Genomic DNA, 16423 nt, shown 5'->3' with positions numbered 1-16423 from the left:
AGGAGGCTACATGTATCTGCACACAGATAGTCTAAACTAATTTGTTTACTTAATAAATATCAATCTAGCCTTTTAAATTCGATTAACGAAGCAACTTTAGTTTAAAGGCTCAGGGATGCGAACATAACAAAACTTTTGTATCCTAATCAAAAGAGTGAGCGCACAAGATTAACGAATTCCCGCAACAGGGTTGCCCGAGCAGACAAGATGAGGTTGTCTTGCCGCTCGGTATTGCCCGCTTGTAAAGTATAACTAGGTGGTGTTCTGTTTGCCATATAATAAATCCCTTATTAACCAAGTTTGTTCGACCACGTTCAAAGCTGCATATTGGCCTCGTTCTCTGTTTTTTTCCCGTACTTATGTACGTCGACTTCGTTTCCGTCCGTTCACACGCAAAAAAGAACTTGGCCAATATCCAGTCATCTTCAGTGACCCCTCGCTTAGTGAATTACCTATATGGTGTAATTTTGAGCCGTAATCTTTAGTCGGTGTATTCAATCGATAAACAGGTTAACAATTACATATCTTTGTAAATGAAATTTTCAAGAGAGGATTATCGTCGTGTATTTGCTAAAAGCAGGTAAATTCTGGTGGCTGACGGTTAATTTCTTGAATCTGACGTCATCATGACGTCTTGTTGCATCCAAGATGGCAGACATTTTGATATGAATACAGTATTGAATCAGAGCAATTCGACCTCCGGTAGTCTTATCAAATAATTATGTTAATTACAAAAAAGCCATCGTCAACTTTTTCTTTAGTGATGATTCAGCTCTAGAAAGAGAAAATTTATGGACTGCGTTTTGTTTTGGCAACCAAGATATGACAACGTTTCTTTACATTGTAGAAGAAGTCAAATATGACGGTGTTCTTGGGAGCATTCCAATCACCAGCTTTCTTTAATTTTGTTAGTGTTTGTAATTCCAAGGTCAAGTCAACTTTTTTTCTGTTTTCTATTATTTACCCGTTATTAACTCCATACAAATGAAGTTTGTGGATTTAGAAACTGAAATCCTATTTTCCCAGAATGCCTAACGCTAGCGGCTTCTAGGTAACCTGGCAATGTTTTCAACTTGATGACGTAATTCCTGTACGTATCACGCTTCCAGCAGCGCTATTTCTGTTTCCTGTTTTAACTGTTATCATTTGAAACCACAGCGTGTGAAGTTAATATACATCGATAAACGTGAACAAAATTGGCGTCAAGTTAAATTTTTATCGGTGTTTTGTGGACGAAACAATAAAATATTCCCTTGAAAGCCGACACCGAACAGTATGAATATACAAAGTCAATACTTATTGTATTGAGCTATTATTTTCTTGTTGTTTTTCCTGTCGGCAAACTGTATAGTAGATTACAGTCTAAAACCTGTTTTCAGTCCATTCAACGAGATAAAAAAAAAAAGAAAAATCATAAATTATTAAGAAAATACAGTGCCGTTTTTCCTAGTGAATGAAGCGCCTGCCTTTTAACTCGGTTGGAGATTTCAGCCTAAATTTTGAAGTTAATATTCACGTTTCACTACTCTTTTGAAAGCTTTCATTTTTGCCGACACCAACATTCTGTTGACAATTCCATGGCCTTAATTGAATTGAACACCTCTTGACATTGGAGAGTAAATGAAAGCAATGATTACTGCAATGGAAAATTTCATTCAAAAATATTCTTCCATTAAATTGATCTAATTGATGTGGGCGCGGATAATACAAAGTCAAAGAAGTTAGAAAACTTGAAGCAGATGTTTCGTGAGTATGATTTTCTTTACAAGTGGAAAAGAAAAAAGTGTTGTTGGTCGGAGCTTTTTGTCCTGCAGGCGTTTACAAACTTTAAACTAGTATCTCGATTTAAACAAAGACTCTGTTGGAGGTTAGTCAGTGATTACAATATATATTTACATAAAACAAGAAACCTTGTTCGCTTAATTTAGAGCTGAAAACGCAAGGGATAACAACCACTTTGTCTTTGAATTGCTGAAGGTGCAAGGCATCAACTTTTATTGCATGCATGATCGGTGAGTTGATAACTTTATTTTTTTACTCTAATGGTAATGAACCAAAGAGTGTTCTCTACTATTTAGGAATGTTAAATTCTACTAGGAGACCAATAACGAAAGAGAAAGGAAAGGGAGATATCAGGCATAGGTGATGAGTTAGTTGAAGACCCCTTGACCATGCAATAAGAAACCCAATCCGTGAGTATTTTTCTGAGCCACCGAAAGACTTTTTCACTTTTATTAAAACAGTAGGAACTGCATGAGGCAAAATGTTCATTTTATGAGATCATCCCAGGCGGTGTGAAAGAGCTGTGAGATTCAGTGCAATTTGTGACAAGAGACAGCTGTTTGTTTCATTACTCTCACGAGTAATCAACACCTAATTTCTCCCAACAATATCTATACGTTGTCAAACAGACAGGTAATGAGAATAAGGAAAATCGTCAACCAGTTGAATTAACCTTGATGTAACACCAAATTCTCAAGTTGATATCTTAAATATCATTGATCATGAGTAAGGAGAATTGAATTTTTGAGATTGGGAACTCGCAGGATACATACAAGTCGGGTGCACACACATCACTGCTTCAGTGGAGCACCGGGTTTTAAAATAAAATCATGATTCGGCTAATTTCCTTGTTCAACTCCAACATGGCCAAAAATTACTCTGCCTCTCAGAAGCAATTAGCCTGAATTGAACCTCAGAAACCAAATAACTTTCGCACAAAAATATTTTTCTGAGAGCTTTTATTTAATTTAAGTATTAAAAGCATTTTACTTATTTCAACAAAACACTGAACAATGGCATGCATGATCTCATAATTCTGTTGGTCAGCAAGGTTTGTATTGCACGAGATGGAGAGAGTATTGCAGTATAAATGTTTATCATAAAAAGACTCCTTCTTGGCAGGCGGTCAACAAATCCCCACTGTGGCTTTCGGAAAAACGCACTAAAAGTAATTATTTACCAGCTTTTTGTAGCCTAAAGCCATTATCCGTCCTTGCCAATTGTCGGATGCTTTGGATTTTTAAGGCAAGCTTCTATAGTGTAGATAACAGCATTTTTAGAAACTTGTTTCTATGGGTCTTTGCTTGAATGACCCAAATTGCAATAGTTTTTTTCGTTCACCTCTTCGTTTACAATCAAAAAAGTTATAAACAGATGTCATATTGAACTGAAAGCTGTTGTTTACTTTTCTAAATGTTATACTGTTTAGTGTATCAGTTCGCAAACTTGGGTGCTAAAGCCATCACATTATTACTTTAATCATTACGCTAAAAACGTCACCCAACGCGAAAGCCTTTCTCTGCCACGTTTTGTCAGCCACTCTGTTCTGATCAAGTTACACTGCAAACACATTAGGAAAAAAAAAAACAACAATAACAAAAAAATGAAACCCTCGCATATATACTGACTCCTTATACTAACCTCGACAAAGGCTCGTGACAAGAGAAATGCATTGAATTTAGATTAGTTCTTAGTTGTCTTCGATCATCAACTGAGATTGGCAACATCTACTTGTAACCAATAAAACATCTTTTGTTTGCAACCAGTATCGTAGAGTGAGTCTATGCCAAAACGTTTAAAGATCAGTTCAATTCTTATTTTGGTACCGTGTAACAAAACGGTAGTCAAGCTGAGAAAAAAGAGCCAGAAGATAATGCATTTGCAGGCGAAGACCAAACTGAAAATACACCTTGTTATAGCCTTTAATCTCCCCGAGAGAGAGAACTTCGTGAAGTTATGACTTTTCACTCTGTTGATGAATCCTTAGTGTGTGACCATTCAAATGAAAGCTACTGAGCAGTACTTTCATGTGGTTCTGCTAATTATATTGTACAGGGAGGTTTTAAATTTTAATGATTCCTTCAGTGAAACCCTAATGTGTGATCATTCAAGTGAAAACAACTGAGAAGTACTATCATTTTGGTGCTAACTGCTCTTGGATACTGGGTACTTCCCGAGGAAGAAGTGTCTGCAGTGCTTCCTTACAACCATGAAAATCAAAATCAATAACATATAGTTTTAACTCTCTATCATCAAACAAGGGATATCTTTAGTGGAGCTGACGTCAAACGCACGTAACTAATTGCAACATTTGACGAAGGTCATTTAATTTTGATTTTAATCAACAAAATAATAAAAAAAAGAGGATTCATGCGTCAACTCCCACGTTACTGTCTGCCGAACTCAATAAGGATCTAATCAGTTATTTACTAAAGTTCAAATTTTCGTCTATAGCTAGCTGGCGCAAATATTATACATCCTCTGGTAATGTTCGGTAAAGTGGAACAACCTCTTTGGTCATATTTTGGTTCAGTTTTATGCAGAGTTGCTGCTGATAGAGACAAATAATAGAATTGTAAGAAAATGTCCTAAAATCAGCAGGAAAGCAATGAGGTATTATAATCCCATGAGAGATACACTATCTTTATAACAAGCCTCGACCTTAAGTGTTAAAAAAAAAATTCAGATTGAGGTTATTGTTAGGAGAGTTTGGAAAAAATTAGAAGCAATTTTTTGTTAGCAATCGTACATGTCGGAAATGAAAATCTGAGCAAGAAAGTCGTTCAAAGTTCACGAATCAATTAATTGTAGAGTGACACAACTGGTTTGAGAGAGAGATCAATCTTTATTTATGAGGTTTAATTAAAATCTCCTACGGTCCTTAAATTATACGAAATTCTTACGTCGCAAGACAAAACTCAAAGAGAGTTGTGCGTTGCCGGAGGAATAAACAAACAAAGTTATCAAATGCACACTTCAATCTGTTAGGATGTTTGGAAAAGACTTCTCACAACGTCGAATATGTTATTGGTGAGGTATACAAAGAAACAGTTGGTAGAGCTCAGAGGCCAAGACGAAATCAATGTTTGCTCATACCTTGTTTTGTCTGCAGATGACAATGTTTTCTATAGCAGGAATATAAAGTGTTATATAGTCAGTGGGTTTTTCGCATAAAAACTCGAAACCTTTGGAACAAGGGCAAGCTAAGGGTTTGTTACAGAAGTTGTTAATTACAGTTATCATTTTCTTTTATTTTTTTTGAAATTCGCAAGTGGCTTCGACATTTACATATCACGGCTTTCCGAATTGTGCATAAAGGCAAACATGTCTACCACAATGTCATTATGCCGAGAAATCAGTTTAAAAAGTTCCTTTAATTACAGGTAACCAATGCTGGGAGGGCTACCAATAGAAACTGTTCTGTGGCAAGAACTGGTAGAAAAGCGACATCCCACTTAATAACACCGTACAACTTCACAAGAATACGACTCTTCAAATTACTGCCATAATTTCACGGGTCATCTCTGCTGGCCAAAGCCTACAGCTTTTTGACCACAAGAGCATAAACTACAGCAAATGGAGTGATACTGAGTTCTTCAAACGTCGAGCGCTACAGCCGTCAGTGTGATGGACAAGAATGACACTGGCCCGGTCTCACCGACCGAGAGTGGTAACTTTATCGAACCTGCGCCAATGCGATGGACTCTTCGTTTGATATTTATCATCGTTTTTATTGTAGGAGTTATCGGCAACTCTGTGGTCTGTGTGGCAGTCATTCGACGCAAACGAATGCGGACAAGCAATAACATTTTCACGTTCAATCTCGCTCTTTGCGATTTGCTCAACGTCCTGATCTTCCTTCCGACGCAAATGGCCGCTTTTGAGAATGATCACAATTGGGCGACAGGAGACTTTATGTGCCATTTTACTTATATCCTTGTTCCACTGTGCTTATCTGCATCCATCGGCACGCTTCTGGCAATAACAAGCGATAGATACAGAGCCATCGCTTATCCCATGAAACCACGACTAAGCGGCAAAAAGGTCAAGATCATTTTGGCAATCATCTGGATCACTTCCCTATTAATCTGCTCTCCCTTGATTTTTGTCGCTGGGGAGCAAAGACCTGCACCCGGGAAAGTTTACTGCGACGAGGAATGGCCAGAACCTATATACGCCAAGATTTATTGGAATTTTATTTTTGTGATCCAATATGTTCTGCCTCTGGCAATCATAGTGGTTTTAGCTGTACTAATCGCGGTTAAGATTCGACAGAACAATGCCATGCAAATGCTTCCGAAGAGTTCTCAAGTCATTGCGGCTGCCGTCCGGCAAAGGATGAAACAGACGTCAAAAATAACCAACATGCTTATCGCTCTTGTAATACTGTACGCAGTTTGTATGCTTCCACAACACATTGTTTTCTTATGGTTTACCTATGGCAACTTGGCAGGGTCGAAGTACTTCATATATGTTCTTCGATTTGCAAACGTTTTTCCAATGGCGAATAGCGCGCTGAATCCCATCGCATACGGAACGCTAAATAAAGAGTTTAAGAAAGTGTTTAAAAGTTTCTTTAACTGCGAGTGTCATAAAACGGACACGGATGTTTACAAATCTTCTCCTAAAGCAATCAATAGAATTCGAACAGGGAAGTTCAGATTAGCAGTTTATAAACGTGCCAACGATTCAGAGAACTCTAGTTCCGAGACTGAAAAAAGGAGTCGGAAGTCGAGCCCTGATGATGTCGCTTCTTCAGTGAAAAGGAAGACAATGCCCAAGTGGAAGAAAAATGATGATCAAGAAATGAAAGATCGAACAGCTGTTCCCAATGGCTACTCGACACTGTCTAAAAACAATACAAAGTCTAGTACGCTTTCGCACGGCTCGTCAAAATGTAACGGTGAGGACGAACAGCGAAATATTACCCATATTCCTACAAAAGCGGATTATTCTCGTTTTCAGCAGCCACCTGAACACACTCGGAAGGAAGAAGAAGAGCAATTATTGTTAAATAACGGGATGAGCTCTGAATATGACGGAGATGAAAGTGCTTCTTTTTCAGATGAACATGCGGAGCTGAAGACACAAGCACAAAACCAAAAGACTTCAAAAGAGACTACAGCACACCGCGATGCTAATATATATGGTAAAGAGCTTGACTCGAACAAACTGCATTCAAAAGAGAATTTAAAAACTCAGTTGTTGACAAAGGATGATTTTGAAAATGACTCCTTCATGAATTGCTGGGTTGAGGTGAACAAAATAGACAAAAAACTGCTTTCTTACTTAAGTTCTTTAAAGGAAACAGATCTCTAGAGTATCTTCGCAAAGGAAATTTGTTCAGTTTTTACCAGATAGTACCCTTCGCTAATTAGAATACAGTTTCGCTCCCGTGGTGGAAAACTAATAACAAGTCTAGCCTTGTGTAAACACGGTCCACCAAATCTACGTTTTTATTGACTGAAAAATCTAAAGGGTCACTTTAAAATTTTAAATAAACTTTTTTATATTCAAGCTCAAAACAAAGAGAGCCGAATGACAGGCACGCGAAAGGAAAAGTTACTCTGTTTAATAGTTTGGATTAATTATAACGAACAATACAACTGAAGTCAAAGAAAGAGAATATATAGACGGAATCTGTCGCGGTTTATTGGCATAGTCAGTGCTTCACTCGCCTGTCTAGTCTCGAATTATTCCACAATTCGGAATGATTTCAAGGAACAGCAGTTTCATTTCCTTGATGTTGGTCAAAACATGTTTATGTGTAAGCTATAATTAAGTTATTATTTCGTGTAAGTGACCAAGCGAGATGTTATGAGACCGCGTAGGAACAATAAGCTGTAGTGCAAACAACTATCCAACTTGCAATATATTTCACGGTTGGGTAAAGCGTTAACAAGAAATAAATTAGGTTGTTGACCGCACTAATGGGCGGTCTAACAACACCATATTACACAGTCAGAAATGAAATATCACTTATAGAAAATGTTCTTAACAGAATATACATCCTCAATACTACATTTGTATAACGTCGAAGAATGCTTAATTTTGTTGCGACATGGAACAATACAGATCAAACTCTCGAAATAAACTCTTTTCGGCAAACATACCATGTCGACAAGATTATCACTTGAGCATAAAACACCCTGTTTTAATATCCTAGTTATTTCTGGCATTATTTTTGCTAGCAATTAAGTCATTTATTCCTTTGTCCTTTGACAATTGCCCGAAAGCGATCGAAGCGGCTGCTAAATGTTTTTCAAATGATTTCTTTGGAGCAATCAAAATTGTTGTGGCGTGAAAAGCAATCAGGCGCCATTATAAGTCACGCTTGAGGCCGAGAAAAGCCGCCAAAACTGTTTTAGTTTAAAATAATAGTGTATGATCTTGATCAGCTGTCAGCAAGTTTGGTTGCTATGTTACCTCAGTCGTTAAGCAGGCTTATTTCATTTCAATAGATTCCTTACGAAGCAAAGTGTGACTATAGTGTGGCCTGGCCTACAATCAGGTCCTCTCGTTATAGAAATGAATTTACCGAGAAGAACAGTTATCTAATTCAAAGAAAACCTTCATGCACCACTAAACGCCGTGCTGTTTACATAGTTGGAAAATAAGACATTGCTCGGCCAAAAAATTCAAACAAGTTCAGTCGTATAACTGCCAGAAAGTCGGCAAACATCCAGGTTGTCTTGACTAATACTCTTAAATCGTGGGTTCGGCTTGTATTGTGTTTCGTGAAAAATTATCCCCGACAAACGTAATTAAGTTAGAGAGAATAAATTTCACCTGTTATTAAGCTTATTTAGCTAAATGAGAAATACATCAGCCGTAATTAGGATAAACAAACAACTTGATCAGGGAGGAAGCTTTTCTTCCTCTGTTGTTTTAGTGCAAGGGATTAATTCCTTTCGAAACCTCGGTCCCAGTAACAGCGGCAAGCCTGGGCAAGAGAAAGAGATTCGCAAATTTGAGGCTCACGTGTGCGCAGCTTGAGGGCCCGTCCACATTACGCCGGAGAAATTTGAAAACGCAGCTTTATTTCTACGGTTAGGCCTACCGTTCACACTAATCCGTCATGAAAACGGAGCTTTTTGAAACGCTCTTCAAACCGGGGGAATTTGAAAAAGCCGGCTTTGCGTTTAGGGTCCACGGAAACATTTTGAAAACGATGACGTCACGATAATCACGTGATTTCCCTGCCTGGGTTTTCCTCAACCACAAATCCAAAATGAACGGTGATTGTTGCGTTTTCAAATTTCTCCGGGGTAGTGTGGACGGAAAACATTCTAAACGTTTTCAGAGTGAAAAACGCCGTCTTTAAATAGAAGACAAATAGCAGTTGAATCGAGACATAATCACAATAATTGCATGCAAGAGAAGTCTGGTAATCTCAGTATTCCGCGTCAGGTGGAGACTATGCTAGCGAGAAAAAAATTCGTGTGAAGTACTTCTTTACTTACCCTGCCAGCAGAGTCTCCTTCGATCTTTAGGAAGACTGCTCGCAGGGTATTGTTTATCAGCACTTCAAAGGTGAGAAAATAACTTTTTTATAAAATAAATGTCCAATTCTTTCATTCTATACAAACTTTTAAATAAATATTGATTTATGCAGTCATAGAGAGAAAGCTCAGAATACAAATCTAATATAAAAATAGCGGTAAATGTGTTACTTTTCGAGTGAAAGAGCCAAGGTAATTTCACTGTTTAAGTATTATTTGACTTGCTCGTATTTACATGATTTTTTTAGCCCGGGATACTCTGTAAATCTTTGGGTAGGGGTGTGCCGCTGTTTTAGACCTTAGCACCAAAATCCCCTACCCAATCCCACTGAGTAGCTATTTTCCATGGAGAAAATTTATCAGTATCGTAGTCCAACATACGCGAACTAAACCAATATCTTACAAAGTCACTTCGAGTTTCAATTTCTATTATAGAACCCCGGGTAAAGGGCCCCATATATACTAAATTATACATTGGTCACTTTACCGACCGTAAATTATACCCCATTCTAGACTTCTGATTTCTATACCCTATCCCAGACTACACTCCCTGAAAACCATAACCCAGCTTATACAGCGGCACATACCGACATAGCGTATCAGCCGAGGTCTCTCACAAAAACCTATGGTGACAGGGCATTTAGTGTATGTCCCCACGATTATGGAACAATCTGTCCGGGATGGCGCTATCTAAATATAGTGATTAGTACAGTATATATATTGTTATAGGGGAGTACCCGCCGGGGGCATTTTAGCAGCATGAACACTCTCTCAAAACATAAAACACGTGCTGTTTTGTTTAGTCCGACAACAACAACAACAACAACAGTTGTGTGGTTTAGTTAACTTCGACGGTTGGCTGTGGATCGCCTTCTCCCCACGGGGAGTTTATTACCCGTGGGATTACTTCCCGTGGGGCTGAGATTTCCCGACAGCTTGGTCTTTATATTTGGTCTCAAGCTTCCACGACGTATGCCCCGCGAGCTAGTTCTACCGCTGATGTCCAGGGTGTCCGTGGGCGTGCGACGTAGGCTTTCTGGAATGAAGAGCAGACGACGTTGCTTTTAAATTCAAGTGGTACGTGTTAACTGAGCAACAATCTCTGGACCAAATTTTTGTGCATTTTTTACAATAAATCAAGAGTGACCTGACGATAATAAAAATTGAAATTACAAAAGTAAGAGCAAACAAGAAATACATACACTCTTGATAAAGCTGTTTTCAGAAAGGTTGTCATGAAAAGAGCACGCGACCATGCCAAAAGGTATTATGTTGAAAAGGTAAAGTCTGCATATGAGCTAAGTGGCCCATTAGGCTGGAGCTTACCTCCACTTTCTGTAGCATGAAGCGACTAGGAGTATTTATTTCTATTCCCCCCTGGATGAAATGCTAGTCCATCGCAGGGTCACCCTGGTATGAAATTTGCCGGTTCCATTTATACACCTGGGCAGAGAGTGTGTCTTGTCCAATAATACAACGTAATATATGTCCCCAGCCAGGACTCGAACCCGGACCGCTCGATCCGGAGTCGAGCGCACCAAGCATGAGGCCACCGCGCCCCCTCACGAAAGGTATTATGGGTAATGGCAAATCATCATTGCTTGATCGAAGTTCACGATGTTTCATAAAGAAGGAACGACAAACCACAATGCACACTGTCGTTACTTCTCTATCTAAGCTATTGATACCCCCGTCAAGTTCCAGGAAACAGCAGTAGACTAACGCTACCCCAAATACTTTTCGGCATACTGCGTACACTTTTACGCTATTATAGGATAACCTTAATTTCTTCGAAACAGCTGCATACAATGTGGCAGACACTCCATGTATCAGTCAAAGCTTCGACAAAGTTAAGCTGCACGCGCCTACCTAAAAAGTCTGTTGTTAATACATCCTCGTCCTGAAGAAGAGGCGTGTATAGTGGAAAGTCGCGACCTTCACAGTTCTCTGAAAGAATAATTAAAACACTGTAACTGCTTTGAAAAGTATCGAAATTAATTTTTATATTCACCTCCTTATCTCGAACTCCCCGCTATCTCGAACGCAAATAATTTTCCCTTGGATAAACTTACTATCGAAGTCGCTGACACCTGGAACTACAGTAAAATTAAATCCCGAGTGTAAGCACCAACATTTTTTGGTAAAATATGTTTTTGTATTTTGGGATAATTATTGGCAATTTAGGCTAAGTAGGTTCCTATTTTAGGTTCTTAATTTCTATGAAGGAGATTTAGTTGTTGGTTACCAGAGAAAAAAACAAACTAAGGTTTCGTTCTTAAATATATAGCATATTTATTCACAAGCATAATCTCATGGTCACACTCCTTGGGTAATTTGCCGGTAACCGGCCACATAAGAACCTGCTTGATCTTGCATGGCTAAACAGGTTCTTATATTTTTGACTATTAAAATGGCAAATTTCTTCCAACAGTTTCTTAAACCAATAGGTTCTTACCCCAGGGGTTTTACTGTATTTTCCGTTATTGCTAGTTTGCATTAACTAAATGTACAACCGTGACATTCCTACTTTCTACTAGCACGAGGATGAAGGTTTCTCTTTCGTTGAGGAATTCGCTGGCGTTTGATGTCTGATGGTCCGTGAGATTTTTTACAGCACCCTGAAGATCCGACAGGTCAATAACCGCTACGGGAAGGAAATAATCAAATTATAAAATGGTCAAGAGTGAGTGACTTTTTGAAATTCTAGATATCATCAAGAAAAAAAAAGTGATTTCGTTTCGATTTTATCGAGTATCTTCTCGCAATATTAGTTATTGTCGTTGTCGATCAAGTATTATTTAAAACTGGATCACTGGATAATGCAATTCGAGAGTTTTCATTGGCTTAGCCATCACAGGTTATGAGCCATTATACAATGCTCTAGAAATACAGCAAGCGTACGCATGATTTTTTGGGGCGTATTTATTTTTATTTTAGTCTAGTTTGCTATATTTTGGGGGCGATTTTGATGAAACAATTACTGTTCCACTCTCGCTTTTTGGATATAAGATGGTTATAGCCAACTTGGTGTTAAGCGCCTCGTTGGCTATCTACCATCTCATACCCAACGCGCACGCGTGGAATAATTGTAACCAGAGTTTTCTAAGGGATGCATATATCGTGTTTTGATTAACATCTAAATTCTTACAGCCCACCTAATGAGTTTTATTTTGCCATAGCAGGGCGTGTGACTTAAGGAAGATCTCTTTACAAAGAACCTCTCGTCCCCATGTACCTTTCTCTATTTTCGAATTTTCCATATAAAAACTCAAAATAAAATCTAACATGGCGTTGGTTACGGGGACCTCTTGGCAACCTCGTCACCAGGGTCTTCTCCACTTTTCAAAATGTCCGACGAGCCGCCATTTTGAACATCGTAGGGAGAAGACCTTGGTTTTGAGACTCTTGGCTACCCGGCCACCTGGTTGATGTTACCTGGGTGAGCGGCTCATGTTTCGAAGACCTTTCTTGAGGGTATCAATGGGAATAACCAGTAGCCTTCAAATCCACTACCCCATTGAGACCCTCGTCTTTGGATAACGTTTAAATAAGTCTGTTTTTCTTGGTGAAAACCTGATGCCAACATGAACATAAAAAAATTATCCGTTTTTGTACAGTTGGGTCGAAAGTCGGATGGGTCCTAAACTTAGCCTATACGTACCATTCTCAGCACAGTTACATCGCCTTTTAATGTCTTCTAGCAGGTGAAGAGTGCGACAGTTTGGGTTGAAAAGTGCCTCTTCGCGATCTAGATGACAAAAAAGAAACCATCTAGCAACGTAACAAAACGTTTTCTGTTCATTCTCGGCTCTCTCGCAGAAAGACTCCGAAATGAACGAATAGTTCTTGACAAGGTAGAGCCTCTGCACAACTACCAAAATGAACGCGTGCTGCCTGCTCAAGAAACAAGATTCCCGCGAGTTGAAACTGTAGGACTGTTTAAGTTCTTGATCTGTGATTATACACGTGTTTCCTGATTATGCGGGGATTAAAAGTTCTACGGTGGTATTTACCACGTTCGCTGATCGGATTTCTTAACATGGATTATTCCCGCAGATGACCTCGGTCAGGAAATTTACAATCCGGCCCATTTGCACCTCAGTTCTTACATAGACTCTCTCTATATATATATATCAGAGTAATGCGAATAGACTGTATTCACGGTATTGGACTGGAACTAGCTTGGAACTGAGGCTAATGCGGAGAGTGTTTTTTAAATCAACATCTAAATGACATTAATCTCTTTTTAATGATTCTCCCTCACACGAGCCTTCACTGCAAGATAGTTCCAGTCCATACTGAGAATACGAATATGTCCTATTGCAAAACATACACCTTATTCCAAAATGGCCGCCATTTTAGTATTCTTTTGTTTACTTGAAAATGAGCCCTTGTTACCTCGTCTAAGGGAAAATATTCTTTTGAATTTCGAGTTTACGAACGAGGTAAAAAGGGCTAATTTGAAGTAAACAAAAGAATACTTAAATGGCTGCCATTTTGGAATAACGTGTATTGGGTATAACTCAGAGTCAGTTGCTTTCGGAACAAGACGCTTTTCACTGTCATGTACGATAAATGGGGTGCTCTTTTGTTACGGTTTGTTTTCCTTACGTTTTATTAATCCATGATTTAGACTTTTTATTTTCTTCCGGATACCCTCGCATGACTTAGACATATAAGGAGACGGTGATGACAACTAAATCTTCTCTTTATACGCTGTGGAATGTGTGTGCTGAAGATACCGGCATGCCTTAATTACATGTTCCCCTATAATGCAAGGATATGACCATCAGATGGGATCGTCAGAAACACCAATGTTTCTGCCATCTGACACTCAGTACTGAACTGCACAGAAACTGTGAATTCAACCTGGTTTACCAAAATATTGCCTTGAAGATTGTCGCCCAGCTAAGTCAACTGAGTTGTAACGAGTTGTAGCTCGACCGACCCAGGAGTACCTAAACAAAATCTTACGTACACTTTATTTTTGCAAAATAATAACCAACAAGAACAGACGATGATCGCTTGGCAACAAACAGCATCCCTGACATGAAGAAACTGCTCGAGAGATTTCACTTTTAAGTCGTCACACGCAAGGGTTTCAATCGCAAACGTAAAAGTTATACTGAAGGAGGCTGGTTCTCGCTGCCCTTTAAACAAAGCATATTACCGAATGGTGAAGGCATTCCACTGAGGACGATTTAATTCAAGACTGTAAGCAGGTTTTTACTGAGCGAGGATATAAATTTCAGCGGTATTAGTAGTTAAAACCTTCCTTATTCTGTCTCCCCTAACCCTATGGACTTGCACTCAAAGAAGCTCCGAAACTACCGCGAAAACGCCAAACAAGTTTGAGTTTGCGGGTGGACGAAGAATTTCTTGCCGCCAAAGGACAGTCTAAGGGAATTATTTAATGCAAGTGTCATAATTGATTCGAGTTATAATTGATTCGTTTGTACAAGGTCGTTATCCGCCATATCTTAATGGCTTATGATGATTCAACGAATCCCTCCTGGCTTCTTTTTGTTTAACGCCATAATTGAGTCGGATTAATACCGGACGTCCAGTTAAAGAATTCAAACAGTCTAAAGGCTAGGTTGGTTTGAAGGAAACAAAATGACTCCCAAACGTGTCTTTAGTCTCAAATGTAAACCACTATGACTGCTGAGTTTGATGTCTTCAGAACTGAAATCGGCGCATGATTCGAGCTCTTAAATTTGAGAAGCAGATGCCAAAGTAAAAGGTCTTGACGAAGGGAATTAAACCTACCTCCATATTTAACAGTAATAAACATTTCTTTTCCAGTTGCTCAAGCAACTCAATGCTCACGGATTCTGTCTGCTTTCCAAACCAGCCTGTTTTGCTCATGGGCTGCTCGGGGTTAGGAAAGAATGCGCAAGTTGACAAATGCTAATTAATGCTTTTTACAAAAATACGGCTTTTATACTAATAACCAATGTAAACAAATCATACTACCGAGTTTGACATTGATCGATTCGGTGAACACGTACAGCAAAGAGACAATGATCTAAACAGACCGTTTTAACTCATTATGGAAATATTAATCGTTGCAAAAACGGAGTGATAAAAGTGTGCATAATAATTCTTCTGAATTATTTAGTCTGACGAATGCTGGTGAATTTTGGCTCTCGTCTTGAAAGATCTTATTGGCTACAAGAGGTGCGAAAAACCTTTCAATGCACGCATCGCAGATCCAGTTACTTTTCGACACCCACCTTTGGGCAGGATTGGTTATTTTCGATCAAGCTGATTTATTGTAAGTAAACAATGGTTCTCTGTCACCCTCTAAATTGACCTTAGTGAAATGTACCAAAGTACATCCTCTAGACCTTTCTTATCAAATATATATTCGGCACTCACACTTGGAACTAAACAAATTTAAGTTATAAATAATGTATTTTTTGGCGTTTATTCTTTTTCTTGTTGGTCAAAGCACACGCTCTTTCTAAAGCTATTTTAACACTGCACTTTCCAACAAAAGCGCGCGTTTTTTTCTCACCAAAGCACGCGATCTTCGGACCAAGGCACGCGCTCAAAGCACGCCCTGTTAATCATCAAATTAGGCGCTCTTACTGACAAAACAACTCCATCTTTCCACGCCAGAGATATTTGAAAAACGGAAAACATTTGATGCAATTTCAGAATGAAAACGCCATTTTCAAATTTATCCGCTTAATTTCTACGAGAACACGTGCTCTTTCTAAACGAAGCATGACCTTTTTAACCAAAGCTAGTGCTCCATTTAACTAAAGTACGCGCTCTTTCTAATCAAAGCACGCGTGCATGTAATTCCTAAAGCAAGAGCCATTCTAACCCAAACAAGGTCAAAGAAACACTGTCAAAGCAAAGGCGGCACCGTCTATCTGACCACAACCATGGATTGCACGATCCATTCCTGCGCACGTGAAGTTTCACACCAGTTATAACTCAGAACGTAGTAACAAGGTTGGTGTCGGTTTTTACGCAGTGTATTATTCCGACGCCCTGCGTCCCGTGATGCGAACGTACGAGAGTGCCCATTTACACAGCTAACATTCATTTTATTTCATCGTATATCTCCTACTGGGGGTATTGGTCTTCATGACCACAAACATTTTACCGAAAAACAGGGCAACTTT

At 39.0% G+C, this 16423-nt stretch overlaps 2 protein-coding genes across 3 annotated transcripts; one reads left to right on the top strand and one right to left on the bottom strand.

Moving 5' to 3' along the window:
• The first annotated feature begins 3319 nt into the window (after positions 1-3319).
• On the top strand, positions 3320-7106 carry LOC145467952 (galanin receptor type 1-like). Its single transcript, XM_081451600.1, has one exon. The coding sequence runs from the start codon at positions 5410-5412 to the stop codon at positions 7099-7101; it is 1692 nt and encodes a 563-aa protein (XP_081307726.1). The 5' UTR covers positions 3320-5409; the 3' UTR covers positions 7102-7106.
• A 3020-nt stretch (positions 7107-10126) lies between these two features.
• Positions 10127-15748, bottom strand: LOC145468014 (uncharacterized protein CXorf65 homolog). Of its 2 annotated transcripts, XM_081451679.1 has the most exons (5): positions 15054-15748; positions 12946-13032; positions 11812-11928; positions 11154-11231; positions 10127-10320 (listed from the first exon to the last, which is right to left on the bottom strand). In XM_081451679.1, the coding sequence occupies exons 1-5, from the start codon at positions 15076-15078 to the stop codon at positions 10127-10129; spliced, it is 501 nt and encodes a 166-aa protein (XP_081307805.1). In that variant the 5' UTR covers positions 15079-15748. The 2 variants fall into 2 exon arrangements, with proteins under 2 accessions (XP_081307805.1, XP_081307806.1); XM_081451680.1 differs by lacking the exon at positions 12946-13032.
• Between the last annotated feature and the right edge of the window lie 675 nt (positions 15749-16423).

Source organism: Orbicella franksi, chromosome 14 (genome assembly GCF_964199315.1).
Source record: "Orbicella franksi chromosome 14, jaOrbFran1.1, whole genome shotgun sequence".
Classification (NCBI taxonomy): Eukaryota; Metazoa; Cnidaria; class Anthozoa; order Scleractinia; family Merulinidae; genus Orbicella; species Orbicella franksi.
The sequence above is the reverse complement of the archived record's forward strand: the minus strand, read 5'-3'. Positions and strand labels throughout refer to the sequence as shown.